The following is a 25724-nucleotide window of genomic DNA, read 5'->3' as shown; positions in this document are numbered from 1 at the left end:
CACTGTCAGCACAGAGCCTGATGCGGGGCTTGATCTCACAAACCACAAGATCATTACCTGAGCAGAAATTGAGTCAGACGCTTAACCAACTGAACCACCGAGGCACCTCTCTTTTTTGTTTCTGTTTTTTAAACCAATCTTTTCTGTGGCTCTTAAGGACCTCCATAATCTTGTGCTTCTATTCCTCTTTCCAAGTGCCTCCTTAACCAGCTCCTGTCACTCTTCCCTTCTTATATTTTTGTTTAACACTCCCTGTTCTCTGCCTCTGAGCTTTTGTACAGTCATTCCATCTCTTTTAGTCTTTTGGCTCCTCTCTTATTGTTTTTACCCTTCGGATTTATTTGTTGAAGAGACAGGTTCATTTTTCCTTTATTCTTTTTCCTTTATCCTATATTCTAAATTTTTCTGTTGTGTCCCAATGGTATCATTTAACTTGTTACATTATCTCCTTAAAATAAGTAGTTAGATTGAGATTCTGTCACATTCAGGGAGGATCTGTTCCATGGCAGGAATGAGTGTTTCCATCAGGAGGTGTATGATATCTGGTAGCCTCTTTTTATGTTTTTAGCAACCATTAATAGTCCATTAAGTAAGTATGGTTAAGAACGGTGATATTTAAGGGGATCCTGGGTGGCTCAGTCGGTTAAAAGTGTCTGATCCTTGATTTTGGTTCAGGTCATGATCTCACAGTTCATGGGTTCAAGCCCTGCATCAGGCTCTGCACTGACAGTGTGAAGCCTGCTTGGGTTTCTCTCTTTCCCTCTCTGCTTCTCCCCCCTGCTCTCTCAAAATAAATAAACTTAAAAAAAAAAAGAATTGTGTTATTCAAATTCTATCATTCTTCATTTGTTATATGCAGTGCATCTATAAACAGAAACTTCCACATATCAACTACCTGGTTAGATTGAAGGACACCGTATATGAAAAGGGAAGGCAAATGCTTGATATCTTTTCTTCAACAGTTTTGAAACTATGATATGGTTGTGTAGTGCCCTCCAAATAAGACTCCTATGGTTATTTTTTTTGTATCATTATTAACTTACTTATTTAAACATATTTCATAACATTCAGTCACAGATAATAGTTGATTAAATTGTTCCATCTTCGATGGGTGAGACCCTCCTCCTTCTCTTTGACACTTAATGTCTGTCTCCTTGGTAAGACCTAAGTGCAGGGATCATGTCTGTGTTGTTCATCCTTTATCCTAAGCACAGAATCATTGTTGAGTTAGGGGCAGGATATTAAAACTTAATTAAGTTTTAATTAATTACATCAAGTAATTTTATGGAAGAACATTTAGTTTAGTTTTTGAGGATTCAGAACTTGAATCAGAGAGAGAAAGTTACAGGAAGCAAATTTTGGCTGAACGTAAGAACTAAAAAATTTGGGGTGTTTTAGGGGAGGTGTGTTCCATCAAGTCTTTTGAGGGGCTGCTTTGTTCTAGGGAGTGAGGACAAGGAGAGACAGTCAGATCAGGGAAGATCTTTTTGCTTGGGAGCCTGAATGATCATTCAGGTCACTTCTGCCTGCAAGGTAATGACTCTCAAATCCTTTGTTGACATATTTTATTTTTGGAAAGGTGCAGAGTTGGCTGGCTTAAAATTGTTGAAATGTAATTATTCTGTTTTCTCCCGTGAACAATATATGTCACCCTAAATTTGATTCAAAGTATCATGAGTTCGTATATTTGATGAAACATTGCTAATGATGAATTATGCTTTAGTAGCAATCATTCTTTTATAAAAGGTTATAATTATTGCTTGAACAGACCCTTTTCTTACTGCATTAAGTCCTCAGACGTTTTGCATCATTGGTCTCATTCTAATAAATAGCCATTATACTATACTCTTTTTCATCTTTGGATTTTATTAGAAAAAGAAATTAATTTTATTTATTTATTTATTAAAAAAATTTTTTTAATGTTTATTTTTGAGACAGAGAGAGACAGCGCATGAGTGGGGCAGGGGCAGAGAGAGAATGGGAGACACAGAATCAGAAGCAGGCTCCAGGCTCTGAGCTGTCAGCACAGAGCCGACGTCGGGCTCAAACTCACAAACCATGAGATCATGACCTGAGCCAAAGTCAGTAGCTCAACTGACTGAGCCACCCAGGCGCCCCAAGAAAAAGAAATTAATTTAATAGAAATAGCATTAGTCTTCCTCTTCTCTGTCTATTATTTTTATGAAGATTAGGATGAAGTGTAATTCCTGGCAACTTACCTTGAAATTCTAATTTATTTTTCCATAGCAAAACATAGTAAATAGCACTTTTAGGATATTGCAGAATTGTAAAGATTTAATACTATTGAGATGATTTCTCATTTGCCCCTGAATAAAAATTGAATTTAGGTGGAGATAGCAAGACAAGTACTTAGTTAAATTGTAAATTTTTGAAGTATAAATGTAGTACAATATAGTCAGCACTTTAATCAGTGTCTTAAGAGGGAATTAATAAAAGAAGCCCTATTAATAGTATCTTTAAAATGTTTTTAATGACTTTGCTGAAAATTTATAAATTCAGCCCAATATATTGTCCTTGATACACTCTAGCTTGCCACTGTCACTTCCTGAGTAGTATCCACATTGCCTTCTGTTGCTTCTAGATGAATACAGTAAGGAAGCAAACATTGTATCTGTCTGTACTTGGTATTATTTCCTCGCAGTTTCTCTTGAGACAAAGTCATAATAGAAGAGAGGCAGAATATGTTAAATTTTCCAGAGTACATTAAATTTCTTTTAGGTATATTGCCTTAATTTCCTTTGTATCATCTAGACATAATTTCTTAAGGTGCTAGCACATGGACACTCTTCTCAAAGATGACCTATGTTAAACAACAGCAGTGAGAGTGGACATCCCTGTCATGATCCTGATCTCAGGGAAAAAGCTCTCAGTTTTTCCCCATTGAGGATGATGTTAGCTGTGGGCTTTTCATAAGTGGCTTTTATGATCTTTAAGTATGTTCCTTCTATCCCGACTTTCTCGAGGATTTTTATTAAGAAAGGATGCTGAATTTTGTCGAAGGCCTTTTCTGCATCAATTGACAGGATCATATGGTTCTTATCTTTTCTTTTATTAATGTGATGTATCACGTTGATTGATTTGCGAATGTTGAACCAGCCCTGTGTCGCTCCTCATCAGGGAAATACAAATCAAAACCACACTCCGATATCACCTCACTCCAGTCAGAGTGGCCAAAATGAACAAATCAGGAGACTATAGATGCTGGAGAGGATGTGGAGAAACGGGAACCCTCTTGCACTATTGGTGGGAATGCAAACTGGTACAGCCACTCTGGAAAACAGTGTGGAGGTTCCTCAAAAAATTAAAAATAGACCTACCCTATGACCCAGCAATAGCACTGCTAGGAATTTACCCAAGGGATACAGGAGTACTGATGCATAGGGGCACTTCTACCCCAATGTTTATAGCAGCACTCTCAACAATAGCCAAATTATGGAAAGAGCCTAAATGTCCATCAGCAGATGAATGGATAAAAAAAATTGTGGTTTATATACACAATGGAGTACTACGTGGCAATGAGAAAGAATGAAATATGGCCCTTTGTAGCAACATGGATGGAACTGGAGAGTGTTATGCTAAGTGAAATAAGCCATACCGAGAAAGACAGATACCATATGGTTTCACTCTTATGTGGATCCTGAGAAACTTAACAGAAACCCATGGAGGAGGGGAAGGAAAAAAAAAAAAAAAAAAAGAGAGGTTAGAGTGGGAGAGAGCCAAAGCATAAGAAACTGCCTTCTATTCATTAGCTTTTGATTTAATTAATGAGACTTATTAAAGAGGAATCTTCAGTGTTTTCCTGTAAACAGCCTTAATTTATTGATTCATTTAGAGTTGTAATTATTCTACAGAACTGAAATCAATGTTTGAAGAATATGTTTTGAATCTTTAATAAAATAGTTTAAACTACACAAGGTAGTTACTAGATACAAACGTGTTCTTTTCTACGTTATTACTCGATGTTATTTTCATAGAATAACAAGTATCTTCTTTTGATATCTTTAAAAAATGACATTTTGTTAGAGTTAGTAACTTGGAATTTCAAGTATTTTAGTCTATATGCTAAAGGTTAAAAAAAATGCATCAAAGTTAAACATTAGAAAGTTAGTAATGTTATTTTTTTCCCCCAAAGGTGGAGCCAGTGACTTAATGTTTTTACTAGGCTTTAGAACTGAGGGATTCAGTAGTTGGTGAATGTCCAGACAGGTAGAGAAAAACTAATTGAGAACAGAGAAGTCACAGTGATGCTAAGGTTAAAGAGCAATTTGATAATCAATGTGATTCCTAATGGGAGACCACTAAAGCAGCTGAAGAAAAGGGAGATACTTGGTGAGTAGTCCAGGCTCAGATTATTTAAGGGTAGTGGGGTTTTGAAACACGGCTGTTGGGTGCAAAGGGATTAACTACCAAAGCACTCTATAAACTAAAACTTTGGGGAAATGAAAACTTATCATATCCACATGCATCAAAATCAAAGAGACTACACGTTTAATTTGAAAAAAAGAAAATAAATACTTAAACCAGACATGAAAGAAGACACTGAAAACTTTATTGAATTTTGGGATTTCTGAAACTTTTGAAAACAATAATTATTATACTTTATTCTTGAGTTACCTTTCAGGTATAAGACATTATTGACATTAGTCAATATTGACATTAGTAATATTCATTCATTCAATAAAAGTTTTTGAGAGTGTACTCTGTACCAAGCAGTTTTGTTTTTTTAATTTTTTTTTTCAACGTTTATTTATTTTTGGGACAGAGAGAGACAGAGCATGAACGGGGGAGGGGCAGAGAGTGAGGGAGACACAGAATCGAAAACAGGCTCCAGGCTCTGAGCCATCAGTGCAGAGCCCGACGCGGGGCTCGAACTCACGGACCGCGAGATCGTGACCTGGCTGAAGTCGGACGCTTAACCGACTGCGCCACCCAGGCGCCCCTGTACCAAGCAGTTTTAGACACTGGACACATAACAGTTAACAAAACAGAAAAATGTTACTTCATGCCTGGAGTTAATAGTCTACTATAAAATTTCAGGAAATTTTTAGTGTTATGTAATGTAATACATAAAACTCAGTGTTTTTAACTGTTATGATTATCATAACTATAAGAAATTAATGCATGGATTTTCAATTCATAGAGAATTATGCTTTAGAATCTGAATTCCATCAACCTGGATCTTGTATTTTTATGCAGTTATTATAGTAATATGTTCAAAATCTTTTTCACCACAAAAATAATGCACATTAGTCTATGAAATTATTTAAAGGTGTTCTGTCTCTAGTTGCGTTTAAAGAATAAATATTGGTTCAGTTGAAGGTTTATCTCCTTTCAGTGTATTATAGGGAAATGAATTATCGTTTCATGATCTGAGAGTGTTTTAAGTATATAACCTTTAAAAACATGAATTCCCTGTATTCTGGAATTCAGTTCATGGTGCATATAAGTTAACAATCTCAGGGGAAATAGAAAAGCTTTGTGGGAAGAAGGTTGTGTGTGTTTTTTTATGGGTGAGGGGAAAATATCTGTAAATGAGGGGAAAGTTCCAAGCAGTTCCCGGAATCAGTTACTGCCTCCCCTGGGGAGCCAGTGATGAGCTCAACTGGGCTGAGAAAAATCTGTGCAGATGTCAGCACTGACTGCATCCTAGCCTCCAGCCCCGCCAAAGCCCCCCCCCCCACCTTAGTCATAAAGGACAAAGTGAGAGCTCAAGGTCCAGTCTCCAGTTGAACTCCATGTGCCTAGCAATTTTTGGCCTGCACCTGGGTACCTGGAGCGCAGTCAGGATTGGAGAAATCAAGGTAATGTACGAAGAGAGAAGAGATGCAGAGCAGAAAAGCAGTTGGCCTGTCATCCCAGATGAAAGACGAGAGAAAATAAACACAACTCTTAACCTTGAGAAGATGGCACACTGTGGAACTTTATAATCAGATCTCCTTATCCCATGACTGTAGCCAATAATGTATTCCAATAATCAGTGCGACAAGGAATGCCACTAAGATGGCTGGGCTGTGATGAATTCCTTGGACTTTTCAAGTTGTGTCTGTAGCAGTTTGGTTTTTTGTTTTTTTTTTAGCAAAAAAAGACCAGTTGGATACAGTTCTTAAAAAGGAGACATTCACATTCCTTATTTTAGACTTAGGCACTGGATTCTCTGGACCACATGAGTTCTTGTTTGTTGGTTTCATAAGCTCTGAAGACTTTTTGTTGCAGTTTAAACTGCAATGAGAAACCATTTTTATCTATCAGATTGACAGAGTCAGTGGTTGGTAGCATAGTACAAGTGAAGGGGTAACAGGCGTGCCTATCATTTGCCATTGGAAGTGTAAATTGATAGAGCCTCCACATAGGATAATTTCCCAATATTCATCAGAATTAGAATTTAGATATGCACCTACATTTTGATCTTGCAGTTCCACTTTTAGGAATTTATCTTACAGATATATTTTTACATGGGTGAAATTACATGTCCAAGAATATTTATTGCCATCATTGTTTTAGTAGCAAAAATTGGGAATATGCTAAATGACCATCTGTGGAAGACTGGGATAAATAAAGTGTACTATATTTATACAAAGGAGTACTCTGTGGTCTTTCAAAAGCGGGTGAAGATTTTCTCTATGAATTTATAAGGAAGTCCCCAAATTTATTAAAAACAATGTACACTATATTCTGTATGGCATTCTGCCGTGTGTGTGTGTGTGTGTGTGTGTGTGTGTGCATGTGCGTGTGCGTGTGTGTGTGTGTGTGTGTGTGTGTGTGTGTGTATAAATGAACAACAGTAACTGGTGACCTCAGATGCTGGGAGCTGGATGACTGAAGGAGCATGTAGCAGGGAGATTTACCTTTCATCAAATGCCTTCTTGGATCTTCTACACTTTAAATGTGTGCTTGTTTTCCCAATTCTTATTAACCACGTATGCTGCTAAGTCTAATAAAGTAGAAAGTAGAGCATTCAACTAGAAGACCAGTATAGATAGTCATGCTTTTGCTAACAGAATTTACTAGATAAAAAAGTTATCTGCCTAGCGCACTCTTACTTTTAATTAGAGCCTCTACACATTTAGAATGCGTCTGGAAGAACCATCTGCTTTGAATAAGTCTTGTGTAATCTTATAATAGTAAAATATTCATAACTTTTATTTTGATGATATACTGTATGTATCACAAGACACAATCAGACCAAATATAATTTTAGGAGGCTCTAGTAAAAAAAAAATGAGAAAGGGAGGAATGGGTGATATGGAGAGAGAGAAAGAACAGGGAAAAGGGAAGAGGGAAATGAGGAGAGAAGGCGGAGTGTGGAGTTTCAGACCTTGGGATTGAATGACCTCAGTTTAAGACTGAAGATGAAGACATTTCAGCCTAGGAAACAAAGGAGCAATTGCAAAAACTACGGGAGAGAGTTATTTTGACTCCTTGATTTCTAATTAATCTGAGAATAATTGATCAAGTGTGATGATTTTGATAAGCACTAGTTTCATTCTGGAGGAAACATAAAGTGAATTACAGAAAACCGGTTAAATCTTGGACGAGGCAAGTGAATATTTTAAATGTGAATATTTAAAATGTGAATATTTATGATGATGATATAAAATTCCCAGCCTTACTGAAATTAACCTTGTTGTGGTGGAATAATTGAATTATTGACATTTTCAGTGCAAAAATGCATAAAATATAAATTGTAAGGAAATTAGAGCCATAACGGGAACATATTTTCACGGATTCGCTTCTCATCTTTTTTTTTGTTTCTGCCAGAGTAAATGGGAAGTTGGTAGCCCTGAAGGTGATCAGGCTGCAAGAAGAAGAAGGTACACCTTTTACAGCTATCAGGGAAGGTAGGCATTTTCTCTTTATCTTTGCTTTTGTGTTTGCTTGATGCTTATGGCTGTTTAAATATTACTCGCTTCTGGATATGCTGAGTTTGTAAATTATATGGTTAGATATACATTGGAATGTATAAACTGAAATTTAAAAATCAGTACCTCCTGCAATCGTATCAAGTCATGTTCAATAAAATAAGACAATCCTCCCATATACTCAGATGAGGGGAAGAAACTTCCTGCTGTGTATTGATGGTGAGACTATAACTGAGGAATTTTATATGCTTGGTTTTGTTTGCAGGGTTTCTAAACTACACATTGATTAATCTAGCATTACTTTATACTCATGACTTTTATGAAAAGTGCTTACAAATGATGGGTTCATGCTATCTTATTAGTCATTTGTATTTTTTCTCTTTTGATTTCTTTGTTCCTGTCCTTTATTATATTTTCTATTGGTTTTTCTTATTGATTTATAGATACTCTTTATATATTAGCATCATATATCTTGTAATATTTTCTTTCATTCTGTCATTTTTCTAAAAATTCCATTTATTATATAATTTGTTTCATATATATTTTTAATTTTTATGAAATAAAATTGCTTTATATTTTGCTCCATTTGTACATAGTTTCTCTACTCTCAAGAGAATAAAATATCTTTTTATTAGTGGGAACTTTTCAGTTCAGTTTCAGAACTTTTGGTATTAACAGCTTTACCTCCACTATGCTTTTAAAAAATTTTAATTCCTGCATACTTAACATTGTTTTATATTAGTTTCAGATGTACTATATAGTGATTCAACAATTCTATGCATTACTCAGTGCTCCTCATGATAAGCATATTCTTAATCCTCTTCCTTCACCTATTTCACCCATCCCCCCACTGATCTCCTCTCTGGTAGCCATCAGTTTGTTCTGTATAGTTAAGAGTCTGTTTTTTGGGTTGTTTTGTTTCTCTTTGTTCATTTTTTTCTTAAATTCCAAATATAAGTGACATCATATGGTATTTGTCTTTCTCTGACTTATTTCACTTAGCATTATACTACACCTCCATTACATTTTGAAAAGTACAAATTATCTCAACAGAAGACTTCGTTTTATTTTTTGCATTGAAGGAACTGTACGTGGTCCACAAGATAACTATGAGTGACTTACTGCAATAAATAAATTTTTAAATTTATTGTAAATAATTTTTATTTTAAATAAAATAAATTTACCACAATAGTATTATTAAGGTATTGATGAATTAAATGTGGTCTGTCAGTGATCTGATTTGTTTCTCACAACTCTCCTTATGATTTATGTTTATTTTTGAGAGGCCTCCTTTCTCTTTTTTCACTCTCTTACCTCTCATTCTGCTTTTCATACCCCTTGCATTTGGTTTCCATCATTCCTACTTAACTGAAAATGTTCTTGTAAAACTCATTAATGACCTTCTCTTGCAAAATCAAACAGACATTTCTCTGATTTTACCCAACATTTTAGCAGATCCTACATGATTAATACATTCTCTTCTGTGAAACCAGATTTTCCAAATAGGGAGCTTTCTCTCTTTCACTTGTGCTAGCTCCTTCTCCAAATATTAGGGTGTTTTAGAACAGGAAAGTGGCCTTATTTTCTCTAATCAACACTCTTTCTCCATATGGTTTTATTTGCTTCATGAGTTTAAATAGCAACTATAAGTAATGTCTTATACATGCCTCTCTTTAGCTATGACCCTGTCTCTGTCTCTATTTCCATCTGCCTACCTGACATTTATGCTTGAACCCAGTAATATATGAGAAGGATAATATATCACTACCACGTAAGTCTGTTCCAGGAATGCAAAGCTGGTTCAACCTTTAGAAATCAATCATTGGATAACAGCCATCCCAAAGTTAACACATCCAAATGGAACTCCTGGACCTCCACCATAACTCAAGCCATTTTTCTCTCCATATTATTAATGGCACCACCCAGTGAGCCTCCTCCACAGATCTAGTCCAAGAATGAGTCCTCTAAGTTACTTCTCTAAAAGATACCTCAAATCTGTCTACTTTTTCTTTTTTTTAAGTTTGTTTATTTATTTTGAGAGAGAAAGACTAGGGGAGGGACAAAGAGAGGGAAAGACAGAATCCCAAGCAGGTTCCATGTTGTCAGCAAGGAGCCTGATCCAGTACTTGAACTCATGAACCATGAGATCATGACCTGAGCCAAGATCAAGAGTCAGACGCTTAACCACCTGAACCATGTGGTGCCAGTAGGCACCACTGCTTTCTCTTTTTTACTGCTACCCCCAGTCCTGGGTATCATCAGTTCTAGTTTGGACCTCTGCAGTAGCTTCTTAATTGTGCTCTACACTTACCCTCTTACCTTCCTACTATCTCTTCTCTACCCTGCAACCAGTATAATCTTTTCAAAAACTGAAATCCTATTAATGTTGTCACTCCTTATTTAAAAACCTCAGTTTTAAACACTGTATGACCCATTTTTTCCCTCAAGCTTGCCACAAGATTTCCTATGTCAGGGAACATGCTGTTCCCTGTGGTTGGAATGCTCTTCCCTGGCTCTTCTCATATGTCATGTGTCTTATGTAATGTCCTCTTTTCAGAGAAATTTCCTTTGGCCATCCTGTCTAAAATGGCAGTTGACCTTCATCTTCCCCTTCTTTACTCACCATGTCAGCATGTATTTATTTTCTTTATAGTTCTTATGGAATATGAAATTAATTATTTTCACTCCTTTCTGCTAGTATAGAATATTCGTAAAATCAGGGACCCTGTCTGATTGCTCACTGCTGTATCCTCAACATCTAGCATGGTAATCTTTGCGTTTATTGTGTGACTTGAGGAAAATCATTAAACTAGAGTCTACAAATATGACTGAGTGTTAAACATAGTCTCTGCCCTCAAGGTATCTGCCTTCCAGTTGGGAGGCAGAGCATATAGATAATATATAAGTAGAGAAATAATATGATGTGGGATATCAATGCCAAATCATTTTTGAAAGATTATAAGTCCTAAAGAAATTCCTCCGTTAGTCAAGTGAGGTAAGGTGTCAGATAGGTCTTGAACTAGGCATAAGAGAGATAAACAGTGAAGAGTAGATTTAGAAGTTGCAATCCAGACAGGTATAGAAAGGGAACTGACACCAGAATGCTCAATGCCTTTGCCAAATGCAGTGAATAGAAATAGTTAGGCCAAGAGTTCTCATTTGGGGGGTTGGAATGGTTGTTGTTCCATAGGGGCTGTTTTTGCCATCACAGTAATTGGATAGTGCACCTGGCATTAGGAGCTGGGCATTCTACAATATATAGGCATGCTAATACAGAGATAGGCATAGTGCAGTCTGAGGCCCACTGCCAGTTTTTGTAAATAAAGTTTTATTTGAACACAGCATTCCCATTTATGTACTGTCTCCATCTACTTTCTTAGAGTCAAGTGGTTTGTAACAGTGTATAGTTCACAAAACCTAAAGCATATACTGTCTGGCTCTCTACAGAGTTTATCAGCCTCTGCTTTAATACAGTGAACTGTTGTCCCAAGTCTCATTTACCCTTTTAAATGTCCTACCGAGCATTCATGCAGGTGAAAACTTGTTTATATATGTCTAAGGCTATAACCCAACTATTTCACGTGTAAACACAAACTATGTTCTGCATACATTTAATATGTACCAAAATTGCAGGAATATAACTACAGTGTAAATCAAAGGAAAATGCTACTTTGCTTTGTTTAAAACTATATTCAAATTTATTCACCATTTTGAAAAATTATGTAACTAATGACAGTACTGCTTATGTTATTTAAGTCACTAATACCACACTCTTGATCAGCCTGCATTTGTATTGTTTGTGTTCCCGCTGATTCTATATATAGATGTGAGCACCGTCCTTCATTATGTTTTATAATATAGTCATGCCTGACTATTTATATATTTAAATATATTATTATAAATTAGTTTTTATTTCTCTTTTTGCATTCTAGTTACAAATAGGATATATCAATATGTATATTAGAAATTCTATGTATAAATATTAAAATCATGTGTGTGTGCAGGTCCTGGTATCTATGAATCTCATTTCCTAGTTGTAAAGGCGTCTTTATAAAATATTTGTTGTATAAAGAGAGTGCTAGGTCTACCTGAGATGAGCAATGGTTCCAGTCGGCCTCTGGAGGGAGGCAAGGTGAAGTACTATTTAACTATGGTAGACCTTGAGTGTTAGGGAGTAGTAAAGGGGCAAAGAGATGCTGGGCCAAGAAAGTAGCAGGAGCAAAATGAAACTCGCAGCCGTCATGCTCCCTAACAAATAGGGCACACACTAGAATTTACCAATCTGCACTTGCTGTTGGTGCCACCCTAGGTATCCCCAGATAAGCTTGGGGACTGGCCCTGGGAAGCTGTTTTATTATAGAATGCAAGAGGCTCTGTAGCTAGGACCTTGTTTTGTGGATTAGAGAGCCTCTGAAGCCTTTTGAGCTGAGTGTATTAGGAAGATAAATCTGATATTAGGATATGGTATAGATTAGATGAGGAGGAGCCTGGACACTGATAAATCAGCCATTCAAAGTTGTGCAGATTTGAAACTATGAGGATCTGGATTTATTAGAAAGTGGTGACAAAAAAATGATTTGTAGAGAAAGAAATGCCAGAGCAAGGTGAATTATAGGTTATAGATTATTTGAGAGGGAAACATAAATGGTTTTGAGTTTGAATGAGTAAAAAAAAAAAAAAAAAAAAAAAAAAAAAAAAGAAGTTCCAGAGAGAGAAATAGTTAGTGTTGCTTTTAACACTTTACAGTTTGAAAGGGCTGTTATCTAATGTAATCTTCACATTAGCCCATTGAAGTGTTTTTGGATAGGGTTTATACTCTTCATAGAATCTGTAATATAAATATGGAAGTGAGGCTTAGAGAGGTTAGATGACTTTGTCCAAAGAGTTGGATCTTGTCCCTAGACTTTCTCAGATTCCGAAATGGTGTCCTATTAACTCTGTTGGGTAATGGATTTGGGTTTTAGACATTCTGAGTTCATGAGATGTCTATATGAAAATGTCTTCTTGGTCATGTGGGAGCATAGCTCATGAGAGTTCAGCATAAACAGTATATATTTAACATGGTCCTTAGCACATTGAATAAGTATGAGATTTCTGTGGGAGAGGACTTTGAGTGAAAACAGTGAGTTAAGTTGGAAGGGAGTGTAGTGAGGTGGAAAGCCCCATTGAGAGTAAGGTCTGGAAGTCTGAGTTTCATTCTGGCTCTGTTTTTCATCACCTACCAGACAATATGGGACAAGTCACCTGTATTAGCTTTCTAGGACTCCTGTAACAAAGTGCCACAGGCTGAGTTGCTTAAACAACAAAAATTTATTATATCATAGTTCTGAGGGCTAGAAGTCTAAGGTCAAGGTATCAGGCTCCTCCCTCAGAAAGCCATGAGGGAAGGATGTGTTTCAAGCCTTTCTCCTTGGCTTATAGATGGCCGTCTTCTCTCTGTGTGTTCACATCATCTCCCCTCTGTACCTGTGTTCAGTTTCTTTTTCTCATAAGGACACCAGTCATACTGGATTAGCGCCCACTCTCATTATCTCACTTTAACTTATTACCTCTGAAAACCCCCTCTATTCAAGTACAGTCACATTCTGAGGTTCTGGGTTAGGACTTTTGGGGACACAATTCCATCCGTAACACCATGTAATGGCTTTAGGCCTCAGTAACCCTGGTTGTGGAATACGGGAGTTGGTTTGTGCCATTTAGTAGGAACCATTTCCCTCTATGTTATGGTTTTGATTTCCCAAACTCAGAGTTTTGAATACCATAGAAATCAGGGAATGCCACAAGAATTGTCGAGGCCTGGAGGAACAGATCACAAAACGACATTGTGTTTTCCATTGAGTAAAATATTTTGCAGTTTCCTAATACAATCTGATTTCTTGATGATGTTTAATGGAGATGATCCTATAGTAAGAAAAAGTAAATGCTCAGTCAGTTTTGGTGATTTGCTCCCCTTTTACCTTCTCATTTCCACCTTTCATAGTCTTATTTTTCTTATTATTTCTGCTATGTGTGTGTGGAAGCAAAAAGTAGTACCATTGCTCCTTTTTTTTTTTTTTTTTTTTTTTTTTTTTTCTTGAGTAGGCTTCACACCCCATGCAGAGTCCAGTGTGGGGCTTGAACTCACCACCCTGAGATCAAGACCTGAGCTGAGATCAAGAGTCGGACACTTAACAGTGTGAGCCACCCAGGTGCCCCACCATTGCTCCACTTTGCTATTAATAGTTCGTGCACAATAACTCCTCTGTGTATCTGGTGCCAGACCTTGAAAGATTTAGGATGACGGTGAGTGATGTCTGGGACATGTTCATGTTTACATCTTTACATTGATGAGTGTGTGGCATGGCTTGTTGAATTGAGATGAAGCACTTTAATTTGAGTTTGCCTCTTTTCTGCTGTTTTGGTCCATTTCCTCACTCACAAAATGTCAACAGCAGGGAGATTTCAAAGTAGGAAAGCAGTATGCCCAGAAAAGTAGTTTTCAAGTGGCTGCTTGCCACGTATAAGCTTACCTGGGAATTTAGATTTTAACACATAATTTTCACCTAAAGTAGAAATACTTGTCAGCAACTCTAATCTTACCTGGATTTATGTCCAAAGGTGCACTTTGAATTTTATCTCAGAGCTAGAGGGCTTACTGGCTTAATTTGGGTTCAGGTGCTTTGAGACTCATTCTATTTTCAATGGCAGCTAAGAAGAATTAAGCAGCAGTGCGATGGCTGGTTTTTCTCTTTCTTATTTTTATATAATATCATTGTGGTTTTTGATGGTATTGATAGAGTCAGGAGATACTGGGATATCTGAGATACTGGGATGGTTTGAAAGCGAGTAGATAAGTCTCTTAGGATATCCCATCTTTAAAAACAACTTCAGAATGTCTGTATTCTTACTCTGTGATATTATATTCTAGATATTCAACAGTTTTTTTTTTTTTGTCTTAGATTCGCCCAGAGAAAGAATGGAAGTAAGGGAACCAATTATCATCTTTTGTGAATTTTTGAATATCTAATAGTTTCCTTTGCCAAGAACTATGTTAAAGAGAAATCTAGATATTCTAAAAGAACAAAAATTAAAATACTAACAGTATCAATGGACAATATTTAGTATGTGCTTATGTACTATACATATACAGCTAGGGCCTTGTCCCATTTAATCCCCACGAAACCCTCTAAGGTGTGCGTTTTCATTATTTCTAATTTTTAAGTTAATTTTTTAAAGTAATCTCTAGATCCAATATGGGGCTCGAACTCACAATCCCGAGATCAAGAGTTGCGTGCTCTTCCGACTGAACCAGCCAGTCACCCCTCATTATTTCCATTTTAAAGTGAGAGCCGTGGAGACATTAAGTCACTTGCCCAAGGTCACAGCTAGTGTGTGGTAAAACTAAAAGTTCAACCTGGACAGTCGCACTTGAGTCCACACTCAAACATACACTCTAAAACAGAGATTTGAAGTAGAAAATTTGAATTCATGCTTCATTTTTGTTTCATGCAGAGGGTTGCCTTATTGCCATTAAATTAAGGTAAACAAAAGTCTTTTGGGGGAATGTAGTGAAAAAGCTTTTTTATAAAAGCAAAAGCACATTATTCATTAACAATAGGGGAGCAGCCTCCATGTAGAACATGGGGAAGGTCAACAACAGGAGAGGAGAAATGGCTCCGTGAGTGTAAGTTAAGGGAAAGTAGTATGTGAGTATGCAGAAGGAAAAGAACCCTGTGATGGTAAACTATATAGTATGGAACTCATCATTTGCATGTGTATATTTTTTAAAATACACATCTGAATAGTCTCATATGTTTCACTTGGCTTTTCTCTCTATTCCTCTCTCTACCCTTTTTCAGAAATTGAATCTTTTCTTTGGTTTATTCCTCAGTTGATTTCTTGCCTTGGAGGAAAAAAAATCCATTCTATTAGGGAAACATTGTAGTTTTCTAATAAAAATTAAGATACTCAAGAAGGCAAAGGTAGATAAAAAATCAAAGAGGGCATTAAGAAAGAAAGATAACCTCTTTCATTTGGAAACAAATTGCTAGGAAAACGAATAGTTGATCCTTTAATTGCCAATCAATTATATAATTGTAATTTAAGTATATAGCCAAAATATTTTTAATAGTATAATATATATGTATGATGTATATGGTATATGTTAAATATATGATATACATTTATTTAATAGTCTGGTAAGTTTGGTAAGTCTTATAGTAAAGTCAATTGGGTATCTAAGCTATTGATACTATTTTTAGAAATTTGTTAGTTATGAAAAAGAAAATAAGGCTGCTTTTAACTGAGCCATTAAAAATTTTGGTGTTTGACTACTATTTGATTTTCTTCATCACATCTGTCATATACCACAGCCTCTTTATTTATTTTTGTTGGGTTTTTTTAACCACACGATTTTTTTTTTCTTGCAGGTGTCTGATATGATTGCTTGCAAAGACTGAATGTCAGGTTTAATATCTTTAGTTATGATTTAGTTGGTAATTAATCAATCTGAGTTTTGCGTTTTGCATTTCATGTTTAAGGTGTTGTATTACTTTCCTAGGGCTGCCTTAATAAATTGTCACAGACTTAGTGGCTTAAAAGAACAGAAATTTATTCTCCCAAAGTTCTGGAGGCTAGTGTCTCTTCCTAGCTTCCAGTGGCTTCCAGCAATTCTTGATATTCCTTGCCTTGCTGCTGCATCATTACAATTTCTGCCTCTGTCTTCATATGGCCTTCTTCCTTGTGTGTCTCCTCCGGTTTTTATAAGGACACCAGTTGTTGGATTTGGCGCCTGCCCCAGTGGAGTATTGCTTCATCTTAACTTAGCTAATTATGTCCTATTTGCAAATAGTGTCACATTGAGGTTCTCCTGGACATGTATTTTTGGGAGACATCCATTTCTTCCTTCTTCCTTGACTTGGAATCTCTCACTTGGCCTCCTAGAAACTGAACCAAGAAGGTGGGCACTGATGAGAAGAGGGGTTCCTGGAACATAATCTTAGACAGCAGCGCTGGGGAGGGGGAGACAGGGCAGCCATTTGTTCCTCTGTTTATATTTTATCAATGTCAGTGTTTTGAATTGTTCATCATCTTGTAATGATTACTGGATTAATAAGCGGATTATAACCACAATTCTTACTGAGTCTTTTCCTTATGCTGTTGCAACATCTGACCTTACGCAGTGGGTGACAAATTAAATGAGGTCTCTTTCAAGGGTCTTAATCATTCTTAGGATCCAGCAATTCTGTGCTCAGCTTAGAAATTTCTGAATTCTGGTGTTTTATGGGCATTTATTAAAGGCACTAATTGTGTCAAAATGTTTGAGATATATTAATCCTGTATGAGCTAATTAGGAAGTTAAGTTAGATTTTAGAGATCACCTTGTCCAGGGATTTCTCAATTGCATGCTGGTAGTGTTCAGGCTACATGTTTGACTGTTAAGGTTGTTGTTAACCAATTGGATAAATGACCAGCAAGAATCCATTTTACCTTGTGGTTAAGAGCCTGGGCTCTGAAGCCCAACTGCCTGGATTCAAACTTGACCTCCATCCCTAAGTGTGATTTTGAACAAGCCTGTTAAACTTTCTGTGCCTCAATTTCCCCACCTGTAAAAGAAGGATAAAAATACTTCTAACCTTGTAAGATTGTTGGGCTGTTCCATTCATTAAATATAAACATGAGGCCACAAAATAGAAATAATCAAGGAAGCATGGATATTTCTTGGAAATAAAAAATACATTAACAAAGATTAAAAGTTCAGGGTATGATTTGGATGGTAAACTCAAACAAAATTTGCAAAAGATCAAGAGTTATTGTGTTTGGGCTCCAACTCTTGATCTCAGATCAGGTCTTGATCTCAGGGTCCTGAGTGCAAGCCCAGTGTTGGGCTCCCCACTGGGTGTGATGCTTATTTAAAACAAAAAAAACAAACAAACAAAACAAAACAAAGCAAAACAATTTTTGTCACATATCTCCTTGAAAGTAAGTGTATAGTACCTTTGAATTTTTTTTCTGTTACTGTCTCTGTTTTATTTTGTCTGTTTATCTGTTTTGTTCTGTTTTTTTTTAATATTCATTTTACTTTTTTAATGTTTATTTATTTATTTTTGAGAGAGAGAGAGAGAGGGAGAGAGGTGGGGTGAGGGGCAGAGAGAGAATGAGACAGAATCCCAAGCAGGCTCCACACTGTCAGCAGAGAGCCTGACACTGGGCTTGAACTCACGACCTGAGTGATCATGACCTGAGCCGAAATCAAGAGTCTGTGCTTAACAACTGAGCCACCCAGGTGCCCCTATTTATTTTAGAGAGAGAGAGAGAGAGTGAGCATGGGAGAGAGCACATGTTGCGGGGAGAAGGAGAGAAAGAGAGAATCTCAAGCTGGCTCTGCACTGCCAGCTCAGAGCCCAATGTGGGGCTTGAACTCAACCCTGAGATCATGACCTGAGCTGAAATCAAGAGTCTAATGCTTAACTGACTGAGCCACCCAGGTGCCCCTGTTTTATTCTGTTTATTGTTTGAAGTATCTGTCAGCTGCTTGGAGATCTTGATCATCAACTCATATTTAACAATGAGATACTAATATGCTGACTGGAAGCTCTGGGTTCTTGGGTAGGGAATGTTGGCTGGTGAGCTTCACTGTAGGGTGACTGAGGTGGGCTAGCCAGTTTTTTTTTTTCTCACAGCCCCTCAGTTGTCACTATGTGGGAATCTTTTCTTGGAAAGAGGCTTAAGTTTCTATAGGAAAGGATTATTTAATGTCTTGTCCAGAGGATTTAAGTTTTCTGCCCACAATTTGGGGATTGGTAAAAGATAGAGGTTGTGGGGAGTCTGGCCTTTCCACATGCAGATCTTTACTGAATCTCCCTATTTCTAGGTCAGGTAATGCAACTAGTTTAGAGGGACTAAAAGATATTGAAGTGCTTAGGGCAAAAAATGATGAGGCTCTGTAGAAAGGCCTTGGCAGGAGATGGGTGTGTTTGGCAAGGACTCAAGAGGGATACCTGGTAGGGCTTGGCATTTGACTGGACATGGAGCTTGATGGAGATGAGGATATTCAGAATAGTCCAGGATTTGGGCACTCATGAATAGTTATTAGATAGTGGAACTAATAATAAGAAAGACAGTACAGAGCAGGGGAGGTTACATAAAGGGAAAGATAATAAATTCAATCCTGACATGTTAAGTTTGACATCTGGTCTTCATGTGGCAATTGTTTATATGAGGGTGCAGTTTAGATAACACATCGGTTGTAGCTAAATTGGGAGCCTTACCCAACACTTCCAAGTACATGATCTCATCACTCTTTCAACTTTGCAAAGAAGATTGATGTTATCTTCGTTTTAGTAATTAAGAAGCTGAGATCTAAAGAGATTTTTGTCCAAAGTCATACAAATAAGTGGCAAATTTGGAGTCCAGCTTGCATCTTCTACCCAGTTCCCAGGCCAGTGCCTGACACCTGATAGTCACTCAGTACATGTTCAGTGAGTGAATGAATGAATAGGTGGGTGAATAAACTCCAAATCCTTTATTTTTTTTTTCTGCTGTACTGCACCACTTTTGAGACAGAAACATCTATGATCAAAATTGTATATGGATTCATTTCAGGCTGCTAAGCAGACAGGTGGAGTTGGGAAATCTCCATATAGCAAGTCGTTAAATGTCGAGTCTTGGTGAAGACTATGCCACTAGCTACACTAGCTACATGATCATAAGTGAGTCACTTAATGTATTTAATCGGAAGTTTCTTCATCTTTGAAACTATATCAACTTATAGCTTCACGATTAAAATAATAGTACCAGCATGAATCATTACCTGCATAAAGGATCCTTAATTGTATCATCAGTATGCTTCATACACATATGCTCTACTGTGCTGCACATTTATTGTGTTTAAAATATTTTTTTAAACCCTCTAATAATAATCCTTTATGTCTGTCACTGAAAAAATTAACATGAATTGCTTCAGAGCAATTGACAATTGACAGACAAGTTTTTTTTTTTTCTAATGGAAGATAAAAATCCATGAGTCTAGACTTTGATTTTAAGTAAGCTTATGTAAATTGCCAAAATTGTTATTCTTTGTAAGTGTGGGTAATTTGATGGGTGTCTGCCAACTGATATCAACAAAAAATTTGCAAGCTGTTAGATCATATGACTTTAAAAACTATGAAAATCGTATGTATGTTTTCTTTTGCATGTCTTTAATTTTAAAGGATAAAGGTTTTTAATGAAGTAACTTATTTTTTGTCTGCTTTACATCTCTAAAAATTTTATATTGCATTTTGTTCTATTTTATATGGAAATAGAGATTACAAATTATATTTGGAAATATAAACATTTTATTGGAAATATAAATTGAGCTATTATATATTTAAAATATTTTTTAGCATTATGTAACTAGTTCTAATCTGAAGGCATTTATAATTGGCTAAAATTCTCCATAGACTTTTTCAGTACCTACTATGCTCACCTTCTAAAAATACTGTCTCATTTAATTCTCACAACAATCCTGTGTTATATACAGATATTAATATCTCCATATTACAGAGGAGGTAATTGAGGCCTGGAGATAATAAATTGTTCTGTGTCACACAAATTACTAGTAAACAAGTTAGGATTTTAACTGGGGTCTTTTAACTGAAATGTTTGTTTCAAGGATGGTACTTTCTTCCCTTCAGAATTTCTAATGTAAAAAAGTCATGGAAGTCCATAAGGTATGCGTAAACTGCTTTTCTTGACAGTATTATCAATGCTACTACAAGTTGCTTTGTAAAAATTCAATCCACTGGCAACTCTGTTACTTCTCAGAAGTTGCATTGTTGCTGCCTAAATAAACTATGTATGATCTATTAATAGAAATAGTCAAAGGGTGACAAACTCTGAACATTAATTAATTCATGACCAGTGCCTTGAGTACTAACAGAATTTATCTTAAAGATCAAGATTAAGGTATATCCTTTAATGTAGAGGAACAGTCAAGGACAATAGTAAACCAGGAGACTTTAATATTCATTAAAAAATATATATGTCATGTATATTGGAAAGGAACTTGACAGTCTCAGAAAGAGAGGAGAGAGAGAGGGAGCAAAAACATATTTGAAGGAATAATAGCCAAAAACTTGCTAAAATTGTTGAAAAATAGAGTTAATCTATCAATTCAAGAAGATAAATGAACTCCAATTACGAGAAACAAAAAGAGACCCACACTTAGAACCATCATAGTCTAATTGTTGAAGACAAAGAGAAAAACTTGAAAGCAATAGGAGAAAGCAACTCATTACATTCAGGAGGAAAAAAAAAATGTACGTTTAAGATCTAACCTGTTATCTAAACTGGTGAAGGCAGGAGGCAATGCAATAACATTCAAACTGCTTAAAAACAAAACAAAACAAAACAACCTGTAAATCCAAAATTCCACATCTAACAAAAAATACCCTTCAAAAATGAAAGTTATTTTCAGATTAACCACAAATTAGGAGAAAATATTCTCAAATATTATATCTGATAAAAGATTTATATCCAAAATATAAAAATTATATAAAAAGTTCCAAAACTCAACAGTTAGAAGACCGCCCCCGATTTTTAAATGGGAAAATAATTTGAATATATATTTCACCAAAGAATACGTATCAGTGGCTAAAAAGCCCAGGAAGCGATGCTCAAAGTTGCTAGTCATGTACTAAATGAAAAAAACAATCCATGAGTACGGAATGTTTTTCCATTTCTTTGTATCTTCTTCAATTTCCTTCATAAGCTTTCTATAGTTTTCAGCATACAGATCTTTTACATCTTTGGGTAGGTTGATTCCTCGGTATTTTATGATTCTTGGTGCAATTGTGAATGGGATCAGTTTCTTTATTTGTCTTTCTGTTGCTTCATTATTAGTGTATAAGAATGCAACTGATTTCTGTACGTTCATTTTGTATCCTGCGACTTTGCTGAATTCATGTATCAGTACTAGCAGACTTTTGGTGGAGTCTGTCGGGTTTTCCACGTATAATATCATGTCATCTGCAAAAAGTGAAAGCTTGACTTCATCTTTGCCAATTTTGATGCCTTTGGTTTCTTCTGTTGTCTGATTGCTGATGCTAGAACTTCCAACACTATGTTAAACAACAGCAGTGAGAGTGGACATCCCTGTTGTGTTACTGATCTCGGGAGGGAAGCTCTCCGTTTTTCCCCATGGAGGATGATATTAGCTGTGGGCTTTTCATAAATGGCTTTTATGATGCTTAATTATATTCCTTCTATCCCGACTTTCTCGAGGGTTTTTTTTTTTTAAGAAAGGATGCTGAATTTTGTCAAATGCTTTTTCTGCATCGATTGACAGGATCATCTGGTTCTTATCTTTTCTTGTATTAATGTGATGTATCACATTGATTGATTTGTGAATGTTGAACCAGCCCTGCAGCCCAGAAATGAATCCCACTTGATCATGGTGAATAATTATTTTTATATGATGTTGAATTTGATTTGCTGGTATGTTGTTGAGAATTTTTGTACCCATATTCATCAGGGATATTGGCCTGTAGTTCTCTTTTTTTGCTGGGTCTCCGTCTGGTTTGGGAATCAAAGTAATGTTGGCTTCATAGAATGAATCTGGAAGTTTTCCTTCCCTTTCTGTTTTTTGGAACAGCTTGAGAAGGATAGGTATTATCTCTGCTTTAAATGTCTGGTAGAATTCCCCAGGGAAGAAGTGTCAATGCTACCCAAAGCAATCTACACATTCAATGCAATCCCAATCAAAATTGCACCAGCATTCTTCTCAAAGCTAGAATAAGCAATCCTAAAATTCATGTGGAACCACAAAAGACCCCTAATAGTCAAAGTAATATTGAAGAAGAAGACCAAAGCGGGAGGCATCACAATCCCAGACTTTAGCCTCTACTACAAAGCTGTAATCATCAAGACAGCATGGTGTTGGCACAAAAACAGACACATAGACCAATGGAATAGAATAGAGACTCCAGAATTGGACCCACAAAAGTATGGCCAACTAATCTTTAACAAAGCAGGAAAGAATATCCAATGGAAAAAAGACAGTCTCTTTAACAAATGGTGCTGGGAGAACTGGACAGCAACATGCAGAAGGTTGAAACCAGACCACTTTCTCACACCATTCACAAAAACAAACTCAAAGTAGATAAAGGACCTGAATGTGAGACAGGAAAGAAACCATCAAAACCCTAGAGAAGATAGCAGGAAAAAACCTCTCTGACCTCAGCCGCAGCAATTTCTTACTTGACCCATCTCCAAAGGCAAGGGAATTAAAAGCAAAAATGAACTATTGGGACCTCATGAAGATAAAAAGCTTCTGCACAGCAAAAGAAACAATCAACAAAACTGAAAAGCATCCGACGGAATGGGAAGAGATATTTGCAAATGACATATCAGACAAAGGGCTAGTATCCAAAATCTATAAAGAACTCGCCAAACTCCACACCCTAAAAACAAAGAATCCAGTGAAGAAATGGGCAGAAAATATGAATAGACACTTCTCTAAAGAAGACATCCAGATGGCCAACAGGCACATGAAAAGATACTCAACGTCACTCCTCATCAGGGAAATACAAATCAAAACCACACTGAGATATCACCTCACGCCAGTGAGACTGGCTAAAATGAACAAATCAGGAGACTGTAGATGCTGGCGAGGATGTGGAGAAACGGGAACCCTCTTGCACTGTTGGTGGGAATGCAAACTGGTGCAGCCATTCTGGAAAACAGTGTGGAGGTTCCTCAGAAAATTAAAAATAGATCTACCCTATGACCCAGCAATAGCACTGCTAGGAATTTAACCAAGGGATACAGGGATACAGGAAATGATGCATAGGAGCACTTGTACCCCAATGTTTATAGCAGTACTTTCAACAGTAGCCAAACTATGGACAGAACCTAAATGTCCATCAACTGATGAATGGATAAAGAAATTGTGGTTTATATACACAATGAAATACTGCGTGGCAATGAGAAGGAATGAAATATGGCCTTTTGTAGCAATGTGGATGGAACTGGAGAGTGTTATACTAAGTGAAATAAGTCATACAGAGAAAGACATACCATGTGTTTTCACTCTTACGTGGATCCTGAGAAACTTAACAGAAGACTATTGGGGAGGGGAAGGAAAAAAAAAGTTAGAGAGGGAGGGAGCCAAACCGTAAGAGACTCTTAAAAACTGGGAATAAACTGTGGGTTGATGGGGGGTGAGAGGGCGGGGAAAGTGGGCGATGGGCATTGAGAGGCACATGTTAGGATGAGCACTGGGTGTTGTATGGAAACCAATTTGACAGTAAATTTCATATTAAAAAAAAGTAATAAGAAAAAAGAAAAAAACATAGTAAGGTGTGACCATATTAGTCAAGAAGACCAACAATACCAATTGTTGACAAAGGATGTGGATAAACTGGAACCCTCACACTTTGCTGGTGGGAATATCAAATGGTGCAGCCACTTTGAAAAACATTTTATCAGTTTTTAAAAATTGAATATGAGATTACCATTCAACCCAGCATATCCACTTCTGGGTATCATATCATCTCCCCAGGAAAAAGGAAATCATACTTGTGCACAAAGACGTGTACATGAATGTTCCTAACATTACCAGGCTGAATAGTCAAAAATAAGGAAACAATCCAAATGTCTGTCAACTTTCAAATTGATAAACAAAATGTCAAATATCCATACAGCAGTAAAAAGAAGTTGACTACTGATAACATGGTTCAGCATGTTTGAACCTCAGAAACATTGTGTTTGGTTATATAAGCCTGGTTGTGTATACATACAGTTCCCAGATGAGCCAAATCTATGAGGATAGAAAACAGACCCATGGTTGCCTGCAGCTAGAGCTGGGAGTGGGCATTGACTGTAAACTGTCACCCACTCTCAGGTGAAATGAAATTGTTCCTGTGCTAGATTGTTTTCATGATTTGACAAATCTGAGTTGTATTGGCAGTAGAACTCTGTAAATTCACTAAAAATCATTAAATTTTATACTTACAGTGGGTATATTTTATGGTTTATCAATTATGCCTCAAATAAATTTTCTCCTAATTTTATTAAAATGTGTATTTATAGGCTTAGCTAAAAATAGAAGGCAATGTGTTAACACTAGTGATCATGAAGTGTTTAATTATTCATGAATAATTAATTATTACATTGTAAAATCTATAAAATCATTGTCTCTTTCTTCCAGTTCCTCTAAACTTGTGTTATTTTTACTGTCAGAAATAAAACTTATTTTGTTGACTGTAAAAACTGACCCCTCCTATTTTTAAAGACCTTAAAATTTATTAGTGGAGAAAAATAAACATGTGGTCAGCTGAATTATAGGACTGTAATTACGTGTTGGCGGAAGAGTGAGAGGAAAACTCTTGGTTAACCTAATGATGGACACGGTTGCACCTGAGCAATGTTGTTGGGTCACATTTTACATCAGAACTTAAAAAAAAAGTCATTCCAGTGACTTGTCAGAAGTTGTCTTCTAGTTCGCAGCGTTGACATCAGTGCTGCTACAGCCTCATCATTCCAGGAAGGCAGAGGACAAGGAATAGCAGCCGTGTCGAATTGACCTGCCCTCACCACTGGAAAGGAGGAAAAGAGATGCCCTGCAAGGTTGCACTGAAAAGCCTTTTGAAGTCTTATGTCACTGCTGTCAGTTTTTGACAAACAACTTTAATCACAACATACTGTTTGTTTAGTGCGATCAAATAACCCAGTACGTGCAAAGTATCACTGTGTAATTTATGCAGCCAAGAAGCTGACTGAAAATGACAACTGACAGGTTGAACTCCTAGGACCCCAGAGTGCAGGAGCAGGCTGGGAAGCTCTGTCTTGAAGGAAGGAAGGTTCCTTGCCCTTTCTCAATCC

The 25724-nt window shown here is 36.6% G+C and overlaps 1 protein-coding gene across 8 annotated transcripts in view; it reads left to right on the top strand.

The window, feature by feature from the left end:
* Positions 1 to 25724, top strand: part of CDK14 (cyclin dependent kinase 14) — a 638124-nt gene that overhangs the window by 218742 nt on the left and 393658 nt on the right. For all 8 annotated transcript variants that reach the window (XR_015247658.1, XM_025929509.2, XM_086696604.1 and 5 more), the window contains one exon: positions 7780 to 7859. Coding sequence is in view for 7 of the 8 variants with exons in the window: in XM_025929509.2 (XP_025785294.2) it covers positions 7780 to 7859 (80 nt within the window). In the remaining variant the exon portion in view is untranslated. The remainder of the gene's footprint in view (positions 1 to 7779; positions 7860 to 25724) is intronic.

This window comes from Puma concolor, chromosome A2 (genome assembly GCF_028749965.1).
Source record: "Puma concolor isolate L17-30 chromosome A2, mPumCon1.1.hap2, whole genome shotgun sequence".
NCBI lineage: Eukaryota > Metazoa > Chordata > Mammalia > Carnivora > Felidae > Puma > Puma concolor.
This window is presented reverse-complemented; position numbering and strand designations above follow the sequence as displayed.